This window comes from Cervus canadensis, chromosome 22, assembly GCF_019320065.1.
Source record: "Cervus canadensis isolate Bull #8, Minnesota chromosome 22, ASM1932006v1, whole genome shotgun sequence".
NCBI lineage: Eukaryota > Metazoa > Chordata > Mammalia > Artiodactyla > Cervidae > Cervus > Cervus canadensis.
Genome location: NC_057407.1, coordinates 27196309 through 27216169, shown reverse-complemented (window position 1 = coordinate 27216169; position 19861 = coordinate 27196309). Strand labels below are relative to the sequence as shown.

General features: G+C 43.9%; 1 protein-coding gene and 1 long non-coding RNA gene across 17 annotated transcripts in view; one reads left to right on the top strand and one right to left on the bottom strand.

Annotated features, from left to right (window-relative positions):
* The window catches only part of TAFA4 (TAFA chemokine like family member 4), a 202496-nt gene extending 183408 nt beyond the window's left edge, over positions 1–19088 (top strand). For all 8 annotated transcript variants that reach the window (XM_043442882.1, XM_043442883.1, XM_043442881.1 and 5 more), the window contains 2 exons: positions 10962–11086; positions 17978–19088. In XM_043442882.1, the coding sequence (XP_043298817.1) occupies positions 10962–11086; positions 17978–17989 (137 nt within the window). In that variant the 3' untranslated portion in view covers positions 17990–19088. The remainder of the gene's footprint in view (positions 1–10961; positions 11087–17977) is intronic.
* On the bottom strand, positions 918–18344 carry LOC122424740. Of its 9 annotated transcripts, XR_006264507.1 has the most exons (11): positions 18241–18344; positions 13192–13275; positions 12111–12220; positions 11903–11999; positions 10885–11052; positions 10522–10782; positions 10065–10193; positions 9409–9559; positions 8487–8978; positions 6154–6537; positions 2277–6059 (listed from the first exon to the last, which is right to left on the bottom strand). It is a non-coding gene; the product is annotated as an uncharacterized LOC122424740 (long non-coding RNA). The 9 variants fall into 9 exon arrangements; XR_006264508.1 differs by lacking the exons at positions 13192–13275; positions 18241–18344 and adding an exon at positions 7183–8386 and having other exon boundaries at positions 12111–13185; XR_006264509.1 differs by lacking the exons at positions 13192–13275; positions 18241–18344 and adding an exon at positions 7183–7291 and having other exon boundaries at positions 12111–13185.
* Positions 19089–19861: the final 773 nt, after the last annotated feature.

The following is a 19861-nucleotide window of genomic DNA, read 5'->3' as shown; positions in this document are numbered from 1 at the left end:
TGTTAATGGGTGTATGTTCATCCCAGCCTCCTAATTTATCCCTCCCTCCGCCCCACCTTTTCTGTTTGGTAACACTAAGTTTGTTTTCTAAGGTATGGGTCACTGGTTTTCCTTTGCAAATGAGTTCATTTGCATTGATTCTTAGATTCTACCCATGAGTGATCTTGTAGGCTATTTGTCGTTCTCTGACTTCCTTCACTTAGTATGGTCATCTCTGTGACCATATGAACATAGATCCATCTATGTTGCTGGCAGTGGCCTTATTTCATCCTGTTTTTATGGCTGAGTCACATCCCACTGTAACTTTGTGCTGCATCTTCTCTGTCATCCATCTGTCCATGGACATCCTGGCTGCTTCCCCACCGTGGCTATTGTAAATAGTGCTGCAGTCAATGTTGGCCTGCAAGCATCTTTTCCAGTTTTTCTCTGCCTATAGGTCCAAGGGTGGAATTACTAGATTGTTTGGTAGCTCTGTTTTTATTTTTTTAAGAAACCTCCATACTGTTCTTCATTGTGACTATTACCCATTTACACTCCAAAACAACAGAATGGGGAGGTTCCCTTTCTCCATGTGCTCTCTGGCATCTATTGTTTGTAGACTTTATGATAATAGCCATTGTGACCGATAAAGGGTGATACCTCATTGTGGTTTTGATTTGCAGTTCTCTAATGATGAGCCACGTGGAGCATCTTTCCATGTGCTTAAAAAAAAAGGTATGTTAAATTGACCTCTTGAAATTGGCTTCTTGAAGGTCTGCCTTGTAAATTCTTTTTCAGTTGCCTATTCTTAGGACATTACTTGAGGGCAGGTGTCCTTTACATCCGCGAATAGTGAATTTCAAGTGTCCCAAGTCCTGGTTTCCAAGTTGTTGTTACAGGCAAAGTCCACAAGGCGGCAGCACTTTCTCTGGCCCCACGGGTGCCTCAGGCAAGCAGAGCCCCAGAGAAAATGAGTTGTCTCAGGACTTCTTCCCCCTTACGCTGCACTCCCCACACAAATCCCAAGCTGTCCCCTAACTGTGATGCTGAGTGTGCTGTGGTCCTTAGGTGAGAGGACTGCGAGGAAGGAGGCTGCTGGTGGGAACCCCACCTCTGGGATTGTTGGAGGACAGGGGACTTCTTTAAGACCCTGGCCAAAAGGGTCACCATCGTTTGAGAGCACTGGGTTTGCTTGAGCTGTAGGAGGGCGCATCTGGATGTGCAGATCGGGGTCCCATCCACAGGGACCAGGCCCTTCAGGTTTAAGGGGGCTTATTGACTGGCACATCCTCCCCAGCTCCAGTCCAGCCTTGGGACCCAGGGTGCCTCAGGCTCCAAGGATGTGACACCAGGCCAGGGGTCCACGGCCTATATCGTTGGCATTTATCTTTTTAATTTTGTTTTATGTTGGAATAACATTGGTATACAATGTTGTGTTTCTTTTCAGTATATATCAAACTGATTCAGTTATACACATGCATATATCAATTCTTCTTCTTCAGATTCTTTTCCCATACATCTTACTGCAGTGTGTTGAGTGGAGTTCCATCTGCTATACAGTAGGTCCTGGTTGATTTTCTAGTTTAAATATATTACTATATATATGTTAATTTCAACCTTCTAATTTATGCTTTCTTCCCACCCACCTTTCCCCTTTGTTTTTTAAGTCTATGAGTCTGTTTCTGTTTTGCAAATGAGCACATGTGTATCGATTTTGAGGTTGCAGGCATCAGTGATACCATTGCTACTTTGTCATTCCCGGTCTGACTTCCTTCACTTAGGATGATCATATCCAGATCTACCCATGTTGCTGGAATAGGCCTTTTTTCATTCTGTTTCATTGCTGAGGAATATTCCACAGTATATATGTCCCACATCTTCTTTATCTGTTCATCTCTGGATGGAGAGTCTCATTGCTTCCATCCCTTGGGTTTTGCCAGCAATGCTGCAGTGAACATGTGCCAATTCCAGTTATGGTTTTTCTTTCCATATGGGCCTAGGAGTGGTCATATGGTACTTCTTTTGTTTATGAAGGAACTGCCATACTGTTTTCCATCGTGGCTGTTACCAATTTTCATTCCCGAAATGAGTGCATAGAAGGGTTCCCTCTTCTCCATGCTTTCTCTGGCATTTATTATTTGTAGATTTTTGACCTTGGTCATCCTGACTAGTGGGAGGTGATACCTTGTTGTCATTTTGATTTCAGTTCTGTAATAATGAGCCATGTGGAGCATCTTTTCATGTGCTTTAAAAAAAAAAAAAAGGTGTGTTAAATTTACCTCTTGAAATTGCCTTCGTGAAAGTCCCCCATGTTTTGAATTCTTTTTCGATTACCTACCCCAGGACACTTCTTGAGACCAGGTGTGCTTTCCAGCCCCACAAACCTTGTAAATACGGAGTGCCAGAAACACTGGGTTTAAAGTTGCTAATACAGCAAATGTCCACAAGGCGGCAGCACTTCTCCATGCCCCACCCCGGTTCTTCCGGCGACCAGAGCCCTGGAGAAAAGTGCTCCAGGCTTGTAGATGAGAGGACTGTGCTAGGGCGCAGGTCCCATTATGTCTTCCCCCTTACCTGCACCCCCAGACACCGCAATCACCGGCGTGGGCCGCGTGCACCGTCCTTTTAGGGCTGAGTCTCTGCTGCTGCAGACACCCTGGTGGGCAGGGCTGACGCCCCGGCTGGCTGGTTGCGTGGGTTGGCCAGGACTGCTTATGGCTCGTCCTGATGGATAGAACCCGTCTCTGGGCCCATTGGCTGTGAGGCTTGATTACGACTTTGTGAGAGGGCGGTTGTGCGTCGTTCCCCGAGTGGGAGCTGGCTTGCAGGGGCGCCGGGGAGCTGAGGTGCCCACCGGGTAGGGGTGGATCTCCTCGGGAGGGACCCGCGGCGGCGCAGGGCACGGTGCTCGCGCGGGAGACGGAGCTGCAGAAATGCCCCACAGCAGCGCTGGGCCAGCGAGGGGAGAAGAAGGTGCAAGAAAACAGTCCCTGTCAGCGCTTCTGTCCCTGGAGGTATACCAGAGGCTCGCCTCTCTGGTTCTAAACGTAGGAAGGAATTTCCTTCCCGTGTAACAGGAGCACTTTCCAAGCTGCTGCCTCTGTCCTGGGACTTGAATGAGTGTGTGTGAATCCTTCAAGAGCGGAGTGTCCGTTGTCTGCGCTCCCCCAGCTCTCCTCGCCGTGAGTCCCGCTGGTTTTCAAGGCCGTTCTAAGGACTCACCTTCCTGGTGCGGGGCCCCTGGGCCGGGCCCCCCGCTCCGGGGCTGCGGGCTTCCCGGTCGTGCCGTCTCTCCCGCCCTGGGTCCCGCACCAGGGCTGTGGGTTCTGACTGCCCCGCGCCTGTGCCCGGCCTGCCTGTTTGGACAGGACGGTTTCTTCCTACTCTGCCATTTTCTCCAGACCAAACATGACCTCTGCAGATTTCACACTTCTACAGGAAGTCATGAATGATTACATAAACTGTGTTCATACTCTGTCTGGTTTGGAATATTTGAATATAAAAATCTTGTATGTCTAAATCATGTTACAATTCTGAAAGCACTTTTATTGGGGCCTGGACAGTACAGATAAGGTAGTAGTTCGGAGGAGCATGTGTCTCTTAGTAAAGGAAATGCTAATACCTTACCATAAACTAGCTTGTTTTACATTTGCTATGTGGGAAAATCCTTTTTGGCCTCTACTCTGGGTAACTACATCTCTCTGTTTGGTCAATATATATACTTGTGTATTTAAAACAGGTCTGTAGAAAACGTGGTTGATCTTGGTAGGAATGGGTATTACACAAATGGACATCCCAGTGGTGATTCGTAAGTCAGGAGGCAGGATTCCTGTTAGAACTAGGTTGTGTGCTAGGGCCTGATGACCTGTTTTCTTTTTAATTGCTCCCCAACATTCCTTCATATGGGCAGGTTGTCATTTATTTAGCTGTTCTTCTACTGAAAGGCATTTTGGTTCCATCTGTGGCAAAGAAAACATGCTCACAGGCTACATGAGGGCCTTGGTGGGGAGATCAGTGAGTGATGGGAGACCAATTGTCTGGTCTCCGCGCGGAATCTGCGCAGTAGAACTTTCTGTGATGCTGCAAGTAGCTCCATTGCTGAGTGGCATCATGTATGTGTCCAGTGTGATCGGGAGCCGCTAAGCACGTGCACCTCCTCCTGAGCATTCCAGAGGCGGCGAGTGTATATTTAAGTGGGAACGTGGGACCTGAAGCGTCTGTGTTGGGCAAGTGCAGGATCAGCTTTATGCCATTGTGTAAGTTTAGTGTAACATTTGGAGGCCAGGGCATCCCAAAACCCCGAGAGAGAGGATTGTGTGTCTTCGTATCTGTGTCCCCTGCACTGCCTGGCAAATAGTGGGTGTTCGGTCAGTGTTCACTGGCTCAAAGTCATGGAGGCGGTGTTGGAAGTTGTACTTTAGACTAGTTAGGATGTGTGTGTGGTCTCATATGTTCTCTGATCTTCTTTTCCTTATTTGAATATGTTTTGAGTCGGGCTTTTTTAGCTTTACCTGCTTAATCTTTATCCCATAATAATTATGCAATATCATGCTGCTAACTGGCATGTGGGGAGACCTAGTGTCTGCTGATACCTTCCTTTTATCTTATTTGTCAATAAGGATAGAGAGGATGTAAAATATAAAATTTACTTGAATTTACATTTAAATTAAAGGCGAGAAGAGGGGCATTAATTTTGGTACAGACATTGGACTATCTTTATGAATTTTTGTTAATCCATATCACAGATACTTATCTAGTGTTTTTTTGTTGCTTTTCTGGGAAATCACACCTTTTAGTAGTTAAAAATAGCTCTTTTTTCCTCCCATCAAGCTTTTTTTTGTTATAATTAACTTACAAAATCCCCCTGAATTATTGAAATGTGTCTGTAATACTCATTTGGGATTTGGGAGAAGGGATGAGGAATTATTTGACTGAAGCTATGATTACTTGGATCCTGAAACAAACAATTTAGCTCTTAAGCATTCTTCCTTTTTGCATCTTCTACTGGCATAGACAAGGTTGTTTTGTGGTAGGAACTGTATTCTACACATTTATCAAAATATAGCCCGATAGAGAGAATGCTGGATTGTTTTATGATAAAATGAGATAAATGAGTAGTTCAATGAAGCCTATTTTGTCAAACTGAATGCTCTCTAAATATCAGGTTTATAAAAGCTTAATAAGACAAAAGCCTAGGACTAGAAGACAGTTACTTTCCAAAGGCGTTTTTTTCTTTCTTTCTTTCAGTGATGTCCCAATGCCTTTTCTGAGATGTCAGACTTTGCTTAGTTAAGGATAAGAGTTACTGCGTGTCCTGAAGACATCTTTTGTGGCTTTGTGGATTGTGTGGTGATGTGGGGTCTGTCTTTAAGATTGAGTTCACACGGTTTCGTCAGTAGCTGTGTTCTCATCATACCACCCGAACGATGAAGCAGTTTTCTGAGTTTTTCTCGGTGTTGGTCAGCTAAGTGACAATGAAGTATCCTTTACTAAAGCACTTTGAAAGTCGGGAGGATATGTGTGTGCATTTATCTAGTTTTAATTCAGCTCTTTTGTGCCTGGCAAGTCCTAGATGCTGGAGGTCCTGTTTTCAACCCAGAGTTTGCTAATAATAAGCAAGAGAGATAATTAAAGTCTAGTAAGTGAAGGACTCTTGGAGAAAGTAGAGAAAGGGTGGGGGTGGTACCCATGCGAAGCCCTGGGGCCGACTTTGCTATGCAGCAGGAGGAGGGGCAGGGGTGTAGGGCAGCCGAGGATGAGCGGGGGCAACCTTGGGAAGTGGAAGCAGCTTGTCTGGCTCAGAAATGGTAGAAGGCAAAGCTGAAGGTGTACACAGGGCCTGTGATAGTAAAGGTCTGAGAGCAAATCAAATTTTCGGACTTCCTGCCTGCCGTCTGGGAATTTGTATTCAAGGAGAGTGGGTGAAGCAGGCTCTGCCAATAAGAAAGGTAGGAAATGCTGTGAGCGAAGTTCATATCAAATACCCTGAGATTTCTCAGAAGGAAAAATGTGCTTTCTGAATTTGACAGGTCAGATGGATTGTCAGCATAGGTGTCATGGTGAACCCAGGATGTGTGTGTCTGTAGGGGACAGAGAAACATGCAGATGTTAGACTTGTGGAATTACCTTTGGGGGAAGAAGGGAGACGGGGACTAGAGGTGACATGATACTTACTTAGAGTGAGTTGTGTTTTCACCCGGCAAAGCTTTGATGAACTAGCAAAGCCTCTCATTCTGGGCTGAGGACGTCTGATCATAACTGTAGGTGACGGGAGACCATTGTTGCTCAACCACAGGTGGTTTTCTCCAGCTTGGGAACATGTGACAATGTCTGGAGATGCTTTTGGTCTTTATGCTGGGGGACAGGGTCGTGCTGCTGAATATCTTCACATGCATAGGCTGTACCCCTGAGGTGAAGGATTAGATGGCTCCAAATGTCAGGAGTGCCAAGCTCGAGAAGCCCGGCCTTCAGGGTCTCTGCTGTGTGGGGTGGCATTTAGATGCATCTTAGATCACAGAGGAGGAGTGTGTATCTTCATCCACAGCCTCACTTCATACTCTGTGGAAATAACAATACTGGGTCATAGGGGAAATGTGTGAACAAGTAAAAGATTCCTTAAAAAACAAAAAAATCATAGTCCTCCAGCTACTGCTTTTATGTATGTTACCTGGGTCAGCTTCTAATAGCTTCCTTTCTTGAATATCAAGCAATATCTATTGGCAAGGTTTTCCACCTACCTCTCTTAAAAGTTAATCAGTGGCTTAATATTTAAGGAACATGTCAGGTGTCTTGAAAGAACACAGGTAAGAGCAAAATAGCTAAAGATGAAATACATCAAAGCCTCTTCTTGTTTTGATGTTCTTGTGACTTGTTTCCAGTAACTGTTTCCATTTTCCAGGGGATACATATCCTGGGGAAGATGTATTCTTAAACCTTTCTGTCCATAGTGTCAGGGTAGAAACACACTTTTCTTTAGAAAAGCCTTAACGCTTTGTAAAAACAATCAAAACAAATCAACAAAGGAGAGACCAGATATAGAGAAGTGAGCCTTTTAGTCTTACTTGAAGGTGGGCTTATCTAAATAATTATGTATTAAAGAAAACAGAGTATGTATTGAGTAATATTTATTTGGAACAAGGGCAAGAAACCAAAAACATCCATCTATTTTATACAACAGAGAAAAAGACAGTACATCAGCTTTACCTAGCTACGTAGCCACCTTGTCACACTGTCCCCCAAAAGAGAACATACAGGAAGTACTCGCTGCTACCATAAAACGGGAGCATCACTGTCTTTTTGAAAATTTCCTTTCCTGCATAAAACCAGAAATTTGTTACAGCTCGGCAGCTTGGAGATAGGGATATTTTGTGTTTTCCTAAGTCAGGAAGGCATGGGGCTTTTTAAAGAATTTCATTTTAAAAATAGAAGTGACAAGATAACGTTCTCATTTGAAGTATATTACAGTACTTGGTAACAGGGAGGAAAAAAAATGTATTCCTCCTACAAACTTATTTTCCTGCGGAGACAAGACTCAGCTAAGTGGGCAGATGTTCTCAAGAGTTATTTTAATAGAATCCTAGTTCTGAGTCCTTTGTCTCAGCTTACAGCCCCACCCATTGTGCACTCCAAGCTGACACTGGCAAGCTGTTCAATACTCTCTTCTCTGTTAGGTCAACCCCCCGCCTGGTTTTCCCCTTCACTGGGAGTTCTTTCCTCAATGCTTAACTCCTAAAGGAATTTGAAACTTGTATTTTGGCTACCGGGGTGGCCCTTACTCTGTCTGTTTTCTGAAAGAACACTGGGGATTAAGTCTTTCACAGAAACCTTTCTCCTGGATACAGCGTGTACTTAGGGGACCCCCTCCCTCTTTGTGTTCTATCAAATACGAACAGGGTTTCTTTTTTTTTTACAAGTAGCAGTGTTTTACATTCCAGGACAGCTTTGCTGTTTTCAGGAGTCAGCTGTGAATCTGTCTTTAGAAATTCCTCTCTGTGTTTTCCAATTAAATGGAAGGATCGAGGTAAAGGATTTCGTAAGGTCTTGAGGGTATCAATATATGCTGCTTTTATTGATTTAAATAAATTACAGTTCAATCTTAAACAAAACACTAGGCAATTCAGTAGTTAGGAATTGGCCTGTTTGTCTGTGATGAATGCCTGCATCCATCATCTTTCCCCCTCAAGACCCTTTCTTAGATTTGTCATCAGCATTGTCTTGGATCCCCATGATCCAGTGAGGAGGTACTAGCACTTCTCTGCTCTGAAGGGAGTTTATTCCTGGACGTCTCACTTCACCTCAGCTGGTCTTTTCTCTCAGACTTCTTTTTGTTCTGCATGATCTCTCATCTTCTAGGGACACAGGTTTCCTGGCTGAGGGAAGGTCACAAGCTTTCCAGAGCTTCCTACTGCTGAGAAAACCAAGTGTTCACTTGTCCTCCACAGCCCCTGAAGCTTGTTTCCCTGACCACCCTTCTCAGCTGAATGTCCACCCCTCACCGTCCCTCTCACCTTCACTTAGGTCTCTAGCCACCTGTCAGAGCTGCTTTCGAATCATCCATGGAGCTCTGATACCTGCCGGGAGTACACAGGTCTCCACTGCTGAGTGGAAGAAAGTTTGTGTGTGGAACAGTTTGAAAGATTTTTCTGAACAGTATTTCATGTTCAATGTTAACTCTGTGTAAATATAATGAAGTCTGTCAACATTTCTATAACTTTTCTGTCCTGAAGATGGTATTTTAAATTGAAGGTTGGGAACCCCTTCTTACTGATCTTTATACCTACTTGGGACCAGACTAAGGCATTCAGAAAATAAGGAATGACTAGTCAGCACTATGAATATGGTCAACTCTGTGGAGCGCTTACTCAAGTATGACCTTAAACTCTGGTGTAAGCAGAAAGATTGATGGATGGCAGGGTCTAGATTCAGATACTACTCATGGTGTGGAAAGCTCTGGTGTTTTATCTGGAACCATCTGCCTCCTCGTCTTGGTTCTGAAGGTTCTGGGGACAATCACAAGAAGAACAGTACATAAAAGTGCTTTCAAAATGACCCAGCTCTGTACAATTTTAAGGTGAAACTGTTGTGATATTGGGGGCTGAAAAAAAATACAACTTTCCGAGACTTGACCCCACTGTGTCCCTCCACTCAAGTTCAGTGTCTGACACAATAAATAACCCATTTAGCGCTATGCCTTTCTCAGTGTTGGCACCTTCTGATTTCAATAGCAGTTGGTTGTTCTAGACCACAAATCTGCCTTACTCAGGTACTACTCTGGGTTTGGAGGGGACTTGCTGGGTGACACCTCAGTGTTGGGTCAGAACCTGGCATGGTGGCTGCATGCAGAGAAGGTACAGTAAGTCGTCACTTCAGCCAGTAATGCAATCACTCTGTTCCCTTGTCATGCCACATCGCGTTTGCTCTATTACCTACCGTTGTTGCTGCCTCTAGTAGAGACCTCTGCTGGGGAGGAGGTATGTACTCCGTAGCACTCGGGCACCTCTGCTGAAATGCCGTTTGGCTACTTGCAAAAACAGGGACTTTGGGCAGGTTGCTTCTCACCACTGGACCTCAGATTTCTCTCCTGTAAATAACGCAGGAAAAAGGTAACCACTGTTAACCTTAGAATTGTAATGAATTTGAAATTACTAAGAGTCTTCCCTTCATTTTTAAGGTGTCCTGCATTCACGACAAAGTAACTGTTAGGATTTAGTCATGCCTCATTTTATTGTACTTCACAGATCCTGCGTTTTGACAAATTGAAGGTCTGAGGCGACCCCGCATTGAGTGAGTCTATCAGCACCAGATTTCCAACTGCCTTTGCTCACTTTGTGTATTTGTCTCACAGTTTGGCAGTTTTTGCAATGCTTCAAAGCCTCTATCAGCGAAAAAGAATATGACTCACTAAAGGCTCAGATGATGGTTAGCAATTTTGAGCAGTAAAATATTTTTTTAATTAAGGTATATATACATTGAGGATTTGCTTTTTTAAAAAATAGATACAGTGTCATTGCACCCTTAATAGACTACAGGGTAGTGTAAACCTAACTTTTATATGCACTGGGAAGTCATAAAGTTGTGTCACTTACTTTATGGTGGTGGTCCAGATTCCTCCAAGCTAGGCTTGTGTAATGCCTGCTTTTTCTTGAACTTGACTTTCAGAGTTCTGAGGCAGTGGTAGAATCCATTGGGGTATTTTTTAAAAAAGCAACCTGTTACTGTTTAAACAACACTGAAAGGTTAATCTACTTCCACCCCCAATCCATACACACCACCCCCAGCTTTGTCCTCTACCAGCCTACTGCGTGGGGGTCCCCTTAAAAAACCTATCACCATCTTTACCTGCAAACTCAGAGAACTGGGGTGCTAGTTTCTGATTCATGGGCTTCCAGCATGAATTACTGTATTGGCCGCCTGCTGTGGGCACAGTGAGGTGAAGCGAAGTCACAGGTAAGCCGGCTAACTGGCCGAGAATGTGGGCTTGTGAAGGGTTACCAGTGCTCCCCCTCTTAACCTGGGGCCCAGCTGACTCAGGGGGTTACTCACCTAGCTGGAATGGCATGGAGAGATGAGCACCTTCTGGGATGAAACTATTGTCTGTTCCCAGTCTTGACACAATGACAGTTAACATTTCCTGACAACACAGTCAACTGGTGCCAAGTCAGCCAGGACTTCTACACAGATCGGCTGTATCCTCTTGCCATCCTTTGGGGAGGCTCTATTTCTCTCCCCATTGTACAGGTGAAGAAATTAAAGAAGGCTGCACAGTTTGAGACCTTACTTCCTACATCATAATCAGTTAGCCAACTGCATAAAAAAGAAAGAGTATTTTTCTGTTAAATATATGGGTGGTTGGATTCTTTACTTATGGTGACACCCATACTCAGTCTTGGAAGCCAGTGTACCAACCTGCATTGAGCTTTACGTTGCCTGTATTTGGAGGGAAGAAACGGCGTCACAAATGTTACATGGCCTTTGTCTTCCAGCTTCCATTGTGATTCAGAAATGGTGGTGTCACATGGACCCTTGTTTGGAAGGAGAGGACTGCCGAGTGCTGCCCGATTACTCAGGCTGGTCCTGTAGCAGCGGCAACAAAGTCAAAACTACCAAGGCAAGTATAGACAGAACACGGCTGTACCTCACAGCCTCGGCCTCCTGTAACCTGCCCCCTTCATTTCATCCTGCCGCCAAGAGGGAGGGTTACGTTATGTTGGTAAAGCATTGCCCACGCCATGCCCCTCTACGACTCGGGCCCTGTGAAAAGCCCGTTTCTCAGCATCAGCCTCCATTTCAGATTTATGGAGTCATGACTGGTGGAGGGATCCCTTATCTTAAGCAGGGCTCCTGAATTCATTTGAGCTCCTTCACGGGCCGATTTAAAGTAAAGGTTTCAGAGTTGACAGTCCCGTGCATCAAACCAGCGTGGCAAGACCACACATCCTGGGGACTCACTGAAATAGAATACCTGCCACCTCGGAGGAGATTTACTCTGGCTGAATTGGCTGAAGACTCCAATTCAAGCCTTGTAAGTCGTGTTTCCTCCCCATTCATCCTCGTTCTCGTTGTGTCTCTGAAACACTCCATTTTCTACACCCAGTTCTCGAGCCAGAAACTGAACTTCTTTCTCCTCTCCTGCTGTCCACTCTCTTCCTTTGGCTTAGGGACTGGTACTCCCCACCCCCCTACCTTTCTGCATCACCATAGTTACCACCCCCGGGTGGTCTCCGCTGTGTCTGGATGACCGAGGTTGCTTCCTCACATCCACTCTTGCTTCCCTTTCTGCCTGTTCTCCATTGAATGGAGTCAGTTTTGTGAATTGCAGATCTGCTCAGCTAGTCCACCCCCGAATCTCTGAGTGGCTTCTCTGTGTTCCTTAGCTCACCTCTGCTTGTGTGGCCCTCACTAAAGAACTCCGCAGGGTACCTACCCTCATTCTTTCTGCTCCAACCATCTCAGCCTCGGTTAGTGCTTCTTCCTGTGGTGCTTTTCCAGCTGCAAAGGAAGGCGCTTTCTGCCATTCTTCTCTAGAAAGAAACCATTCTTCAGGGAACCCTTCACTGATAGGAGTCACATCCCCTGAATCTCTGAGCACATCATGTAAAATGGTTATAGTTCACACGCATTGCTCCCCTTACTTGCTTCATACTGTCTGCTTCCTGTCTGGGAGGAGAGCGGTGAAGTCAGGGCCCCTTGCTGGTCGCTCACCCAGTAGCTCCAGAGCTGGCTGAATATCTCTGCACTGTTTCTTGTACAAAAATTCATAAAACAGGTGAGTCAAGGATGCTAATGAGCTACACACACTGGAACGGAATAACTCTCTAGTCCTGGTTGCTGCGCCAGCTTTGGCCCCCCCTCCCCCCAAGGAGATATAATCTCTCTTCAATAGTTTCCCACCTTGGTTACATTTTTCCCCTTTATGAGTGTTTTGAATCTCTCAAGTTCTCAGTCATCTTCAGCCACTGAAGGCTAGAACAGGTGAGTTCTCCTATGCGTGCACATCAGGTATTATAATAAATAAGATCTTATAAATATTTAAATGATTCATTAATAAAAGATTAAGTCTAAAACATACTATTGTAAAACAAGATTTAAAAATAAACTTTACATGTAAATTTTAGCTGATATTTATTCTATCTCAGATTAATAGTCTAGTAAGTTGTCTGATTTATTCTTTATTATGTAGGTAAAATAATTCCAAAATCAAGACCATTTTAACATTAATTACAATTATCAACTAAGCTGTCCTTGTTAGTGATACCATGATCACTAGATTAAATGACCTGATCTATGCTTTTTTATCCAGGGCAGTAGAAGTTCATGGAGGTGGCTGGTTGAGGAAGGAAGTTAATAACTGCCATCATTTAAAATTGCTTTACAATTTTGTGTTATTTTCTGCTGCACAACAAAGTGAATCAGCCTTATGTGTACATCTATCACCTCTTTCCCACCCCCCACCTTCTAGGTCATCACAGAGCCCCACGCTGAGCTCCCTGTGTTATACCCTAAGAAAACCATAATTCTAAAAGACACGTGCACCCCCAGTGGTCACTGCAGCACTATTTCCAACACTGCCATCATTTTTATCAGCTCCTCTTCTAACCCACTCCCATAAACTTTCGATCTCGGTAAACCCAAGTGTGCCTGGTAAGCAAGTCCTGCCTTAAGATAATTCCACTGTCCTTTCCCGTGGGCCCCCATCAGCCCCTCTTCCCTTACCTCTTCTGAAATCCAGATCTTGCAGTGGCCAAGGAGCTAGGGTCTTAAATCCGTCAACCATAAACCTTTCCTTTCTTCACGTTTCTTGTAGATGAAGAAATAACGTTTTGCAAGATTATACTTGTATTGACTCTTAACACAGAAATATAAAATAAGAGACTGAGCACCAGGCAGCTATGTCCTGGGACAGAATGCATCTCAGGAGCCGCTTGCTTGAGGAGCTCCCTGCTGTTTCCGTTCAGTTAGCGAGGCTATTTGCATGAAGTGGGCCTGGAGGGGTGTTGTACCTCTATGTGCTGGGACTAGGAGTTTGCTCTAGCGAATCCTCAATGGCAGTGATATTTCATTTAGCGCCGTGAAGAGCTGCAGAAGCATAATACAGTTCCCCCAGCCCTCATGATACATAGCTACTTTTCCTTTTTTGTGATACAGCATTGGAGAATAATCTTGGAGTCATAAAACTTTGTTTCCTTTAGTAATCCAAGTCAGTGTGACTTGAACTATATAAAACAGTTTATGTCTTTTATGGAGCTTATGCACAGAGAGTAAATTCATTTGTGGAGTGGTGACTGGCTTCGAGCTCACAAAAGCTGTGTCTTAAAATTGACACTGGACCTCACACCCTAGGTGAGACCACAGTCCCATAAAGGTAGAACACTTACCTGTCTCAAGGGGGTATTATTAACTATATAGCAAAATAGTTTCTGTTTTCGTTAACAGTCCATGCATGGCAGCATCAAAACAGAAGGACTAAAAGAAAAAGATTAGCTACTCTCAGGCATCTAGGTCCAAATTTTCTTTTCCACTGAAATGCGAATGTAGCAAAGTTAGCAGTCAACCTGAGATATGAATAGTCTTAGATGAAGATAGGAACATGAGAGTGGACAGCTCCCTAACCAGGAAGGCAGACACTGAGTTGATTCTGCTTGTATTGTTTTCAGTATCCCCAGAGAGGAGGTAGGTACTGCTTTGTTGGGGGAAATCTAACTTCTCTGACATCCTGCCTTGATTTTCCTTAATTAAATTCTGAGTTTTATTACCTGAAAGAGAAAAGTGTAAGTTGCTCAGTTGTGTCCAACTCTTCGCAACCCCATGGACTATACAGTCCATGGAATTCTCCAGGCCAGAATACTGGAGTGGGTAGCCTTTCCCTTCTCCAGGGGGTCTTCCCAATCCAGGGATTGATTGAACCCAGGTCTCGTACATTGCAGGCGGATTCTTTAGCCACAAGAGAAGCCCAAGAATACTGGAGTGGGTAGCCTATCCCTTCTCCAGCGGAACTTCCCGACCCAGGAATCAAACCAGGGTCTCCTGCATTGCTAAACATGCTAAATCATTTCTCCCTATTTGAGTTGTCGGTATTAAGGCTCCTTAAAAGTGTGCAGTGTCTTCTTAGTGCCACAGGCAATGGTTTGAAGGGCTTTTTTGTTGTTTGCAAATACAAGCAAACCACACGTTGAAGTTTGGGAAGTTTTAGATTTTTACATGTTCCTAATTTTAAGACCTCTAAGAGTAAAGAAGTATGTGTTGAGAGTGGTGATTCCCACAGAGGGACAGTTTTGCCCTCAAGGAGATGTTTGGCAATGTCTGAGGACGTTTTTAGTTGTCACACACTGGGGAGGGGGTTGCTGTGGGCTTCTGTCGTTAGAGGCCAGAGATGCAGCTCAACATCCTGAAATGCACAGGGCCGTCCCCACGATAGTTATATAGCCCCACATAGTGGTGCTAAAGCTGGAAAAAAGACTACTTCATACAGTAGGGTAGTTCTTTCGGTAACGGTGTGTGTAAGTATCCTACCTGATTCCGTTGCTCCCTTTTGTTCTTCAGAGTTTCTATTAAGTATCCAAGCATTTGCAGTATTTCATACTGGAAAAGCTAGAGGTAGGAGGTATAAGACACTCTCTTCCACACCTCCCTCTCCCTCAGGATCTAAGGTGACCGACTCCTCTGGTACCTTCCTCACTGGTCCCTAATTGGTACCTTTCTCCCTGGCTCTTGGTCTTCTGCAATAGGTCATCCTTGTCCTCTCTACCACCATGTTATAATTGTTTGATGACACCAGTGGCTGTAGAACAATCATCATGGGAACTTTTTAAAAACACAACTATTTTGAGCTTCATTCTAGGATGTTCTGGGATGGGGTTTAGAAAACCATACTTTAAAAACAAATGTTCTTAGAGAGATTCTGATGAGCAAACAATATACCCCCAGTTTTTGAGACCCCTACCTGCTTTCTGTTCCACCAGAGTGAAGTCCCTGGAACCATCAATGGATCCCCCTTTGTAACTGCTAGAAGATACAGAACATAAGCATCTTGGGATGGGCTTTCACGGCCACTCACCAGACAGGCCTGTGTGTCCACACCTTCCTCTCCATCCCCTCCCACTGCTCAAGCCTACTTGTCTTTCAAGGTTGAGCCGAGGTGACTCTTTTATCCTGAAGTCTTACCTTCTCTGATCCCTAGAGCCAGAGCCTGAGCTCTTTGGGGTACAGTGTTACATGAGGGTGGAGCTAATATCGACACGATAGCAACCTTTTATCCACCAAGATAACAATGCACCTTCCACCTACAATCAGCAAGACAAAAATTTTCAAAGCAGCTAAATCTGAAAGTACCTTATCCAACCGTCAGTGCAGAAAGGTTCCCAAACGCGTTGGGTGTGGAGAATGAGCTTCCTCAAATAAGATGCTTTTGAGAATTCCATCCTAGATGTAGACTGCTACTTGGCTGACTAGCAAGATGGTTGTGTTTGAAACAGATGCATGAAAGAAAGCTCCAGGAAGACCTACCATGACAACAGTCACTGTTCTTGAGCACTAACCCCACGACAGGCAGCGAGCACACCCTCTCACAACAACTTAAGGACGGTAGATGCTACTGGTTTTCATTTAGCAGACGAGGACCCTGAGGCTGAGAGAGAGAGTCCTCCCTGCTCAGAAAATAACCAGCTTCCTCCTCCGGCTGCACAAGCCCAAGACCCGAGAGTTGTCCTTGACGCCTTTCTCGCACATCCTGTGTTGGTCACAGTCCTCTGGCTCCCCCTCTCACCCGTTCAGCCCAAGTGGTGCCAACTCTCTGAGTTGACAGCCTGGAACCACACTTCCTGTCTCATCTCTGTGCCTCCCTCAGAAAAAGGCCGAAATCCTTGCGTTTCCCTCTCCCTGGACAGGTCTTCCCTCAAGTAGTCAGGGCTCCATTCTGTCTGTTAAGTTTCTCTGTAGGTACCTCCTTCCCCGACAAGGCTCTGTGAAATAGCAGCCTTCTCCCCTCCCTGCCCCAGTCCTGGGCTCCATAGACCATATCACCTTTTGCTGTATTTTTAATTTACCTATTTGTCCAGCCCTTCTCCTCTAGACTAGCTATCAGCAAGCTATGTCTTACGAGCCAAATGCAGTCCTTAGCTCACAGGTCATTAAAACAGCAGAGAAAGAATGAGTTGTACTTTTTTTAGAAAATGGTTGGGGTAAAAACCAAAAGGAATATGTATTTCTTAACACAAAAATTTTGTGAATTTCAATTTGAACATCCAAAAATCAATATTATTGGGACCTAGCAATGCCCATTGGTTTATGTATTGCCTATGGCTGCTTTCGTGGTATAAAGCCGAGTAGAGCAGATCCAACAGTGACTGTGTGGCCTGCAAAACTGAAAATATCTTACTGTTTGGTGTTCTACAGAAAAACTATATTTACCCCATTTTAGCTGAGTTTCATGAGGAAAGGGTTTTAATACTATTTGTGCTGAGAATACTATATAGCAAACAAAAGGACTATGTTTGTTAAAAATAAAGGACTATGTCAGTTAAAAGCATACCTGAAGTTTGAATATATACCTGATTGGATGATGACTATCAAGTAGTCATGATGACTATGTGATCAGAGAATATAATTTACTTTAAAAGTATGCTGACGGTGTAGACGGGTTAACATATTATGCTTCTATTTATTCCCAGGTGGTGTATTGATTATCTAACTTGTACAATTTATTACATGATGAAATCAAACTACAGAAACTGCAGACCTGTTTTCTTAGATCCCAAGTAATGGTGAGCCTGGGTGCTTATAAGTGGAAGAAACCACACATTTTTTAATGGATGTAGATTTTCAGAAAGGGCTTCCCTCATAGCTCAGTGGGTAAAGAATCTGCCTGCAATGCAGGAGACCCGGGTTGGATTCCTGGATCGGGAAGATCGCCTGGAGAATCCCATGGACAGAGGAGCCTGGTGGGCTGTAGTCCATGGGGTCGCAAAAAGTCAGACACGACTTAGCGTCTAAACCACCACCACATTTTCAGAAAATATTGTAGTTTTATAAAATAATCTGTTTTTGAAAACAAAAGTTAACTACCTTGCGCTTAGTGGCTCCTTAAAAATATAGCGAAGGCAGTTCTGATCGTGACAGACACGGACTTAAATCAGCACTCATCTGACAAAAGTTTAGTCCCGTTAATAAAAGCATGTCTTAGCACACATGCGTTACCTTGATGAGCAATGAATGCACCTAATCTGCTGGGATTTTTTATAAACCCCACAAGTACAGAACTAGGGCCTAATACCATGTTGTGGAATGTTTTGGGTGTGTTTTCCTCTGCAACCTAAAAGGAAGACAAATATAAAGAAGAATTTGATGTCAACAGCTGATTGGGAGAGGTTGGTTACAGATAAAGGGGCCCGACTATTAAATTGTACACATCTGACACAGACAGGGACTTCTGGGTCTGTTAAGAGGAAGGATTCCCTTTGGTGGGTCTAGGGTGCTGAATGCTAACTTTTAAAATTCATTTCAGGTCACACGGTAGCAGAGAGAGCGGTGCCTCCATGCTGGAGGAGGGGTGGGCTGCAGCCCTCTCCTGTTGGGACTGCGGCCCTGGACTCTGCGGGAGATTGTCTGAGATTTTACCCACGTCACACGGGCACATCTGTGCTATGAATGGTGGTGTTTACGTAACTGTTCCAGCTCTCACTGCCTCGCGACTTGACTACACTGAGTCACAACCATGGGCCGCCACACACACAGCGCACATCCTACCTGGATTCCTAAGGAACATACCTCCAAGAGACTCTGGACCAATAAACTGGAAGTTGGAAAAGATGGATCATCACTGAATGAAGACTAGGTCTGCAGCTTTTTCTGCATTTACACAGGAGCCCGGACCTGCTTCTGAGGACCCTCATTCTCTTCCTCCTGTGAACTTTTCCTTCAGCCCTGTTGTGGGTCATCTGAAAGGGTCCAGATAACAAAACATTTTGGCAGAAAAATTTTTTTTTTGCAGATGTAGACTGATGAACTCTGATTAACTGGTGATGAAAATTTATTTTATAAACCTTGAGGAACAGAAGGACTTATGGTGAGGTTACTGTGTGTGCACTTGTTTCCCTGCTTTTAAATTCTCTGCGTTGTAAGGCCCTTTGGCAGGGCAGCAGAAATAAAACGCTCCTGTTGTAACTTCTGTGTGCCGTTTCACCGAGTCTAAGCAAGTGTATCAACCCCAATAGTTTATAACCAAAGCCCTCTCGTGACAGATACACAACAGGAAGGAAACCTGCTGGGGTTTCTATGGCTTAAGTGTATGCAGAGAGGTAAATCATTGAAAATATAGAACACTTTCTGTTTAGATCAAGGGTGATTTCTCAGATCCAGTTTATGTCAGTCAAACTGTTGCTAACTCCGAGACAAAAGTCATGAACGGCAGAATTTTTAGACTGTGACTGAGTTAGCCCTACACCTTCCCTCCTTATTTGTTAGTTATCTTATTTTTTAAATGTGAGTAAAATCGGAGTCAGTTTTTTTTTTTTTTGGTTAAATGACTTTGCAGCAGCTGTGTCTCCACACATTCTCAGATGCTGTCATGCAGAAACGTATTAGAGACAAGTGACCCAGATTTTAAATGCATAATATTATTAAACAGATACCACTATAATAATATGGGATAAATTTTATATGTTAAGAAATGCCAAAAACATACTTTCTGCACTGTTGATTATCCCTGTCCTGTCACAATTATGGGAGAAAATATTATCGTATTGTTTGTAACAATAACAGTTACGTCTCTTTGATTTTATTCTTGCAGAAGGAATGGAGAAAGGTGATAGCTACTTGTTTGCTAGATTTTGTTTGAATCTGACTGACTAGATGCCTACCAGAATTGTCATTCTCATATTAGTAAGTAAAACATTTGTTTCACTGATCGTGTTTGGTGTACACATTTTTGTGACTGTTTTATTCCATAAGACTTGGTGTTAACATTCTTAGGCTTGCAAATTTTTATTATAAATGTGAAAACTTTACATAAAGTTTAATGTTACTATATGGCAATTTATGTATAGATCACTGTCTTGTTTCTTCTCCCAAACCTATGTAGCAGTAAGGAGAATTTAAAATGTAGGAAGATTTAATTAAGTTGAGGCACATTCATAATGTTTTACATGCATTCTGCTGCCTTTAGTATAAGATGTTCCACTGTAAAAAAAAAAGCGAGTTAAAATGAAATTTTATGGAACACGAGACAATGTCTCAGTTTTTCAGTCACACATCTGATCTTTTACCCCAAACAAGACCAAGTAAAAATGACATCGTTTCACCTTGAGGTTCATTCCAGGATATAAACTACTTCCAGGGAGTAAACAGTCCATTTGGGAAAATGGCAGGTATCGAAGCTGCCATTTCATCC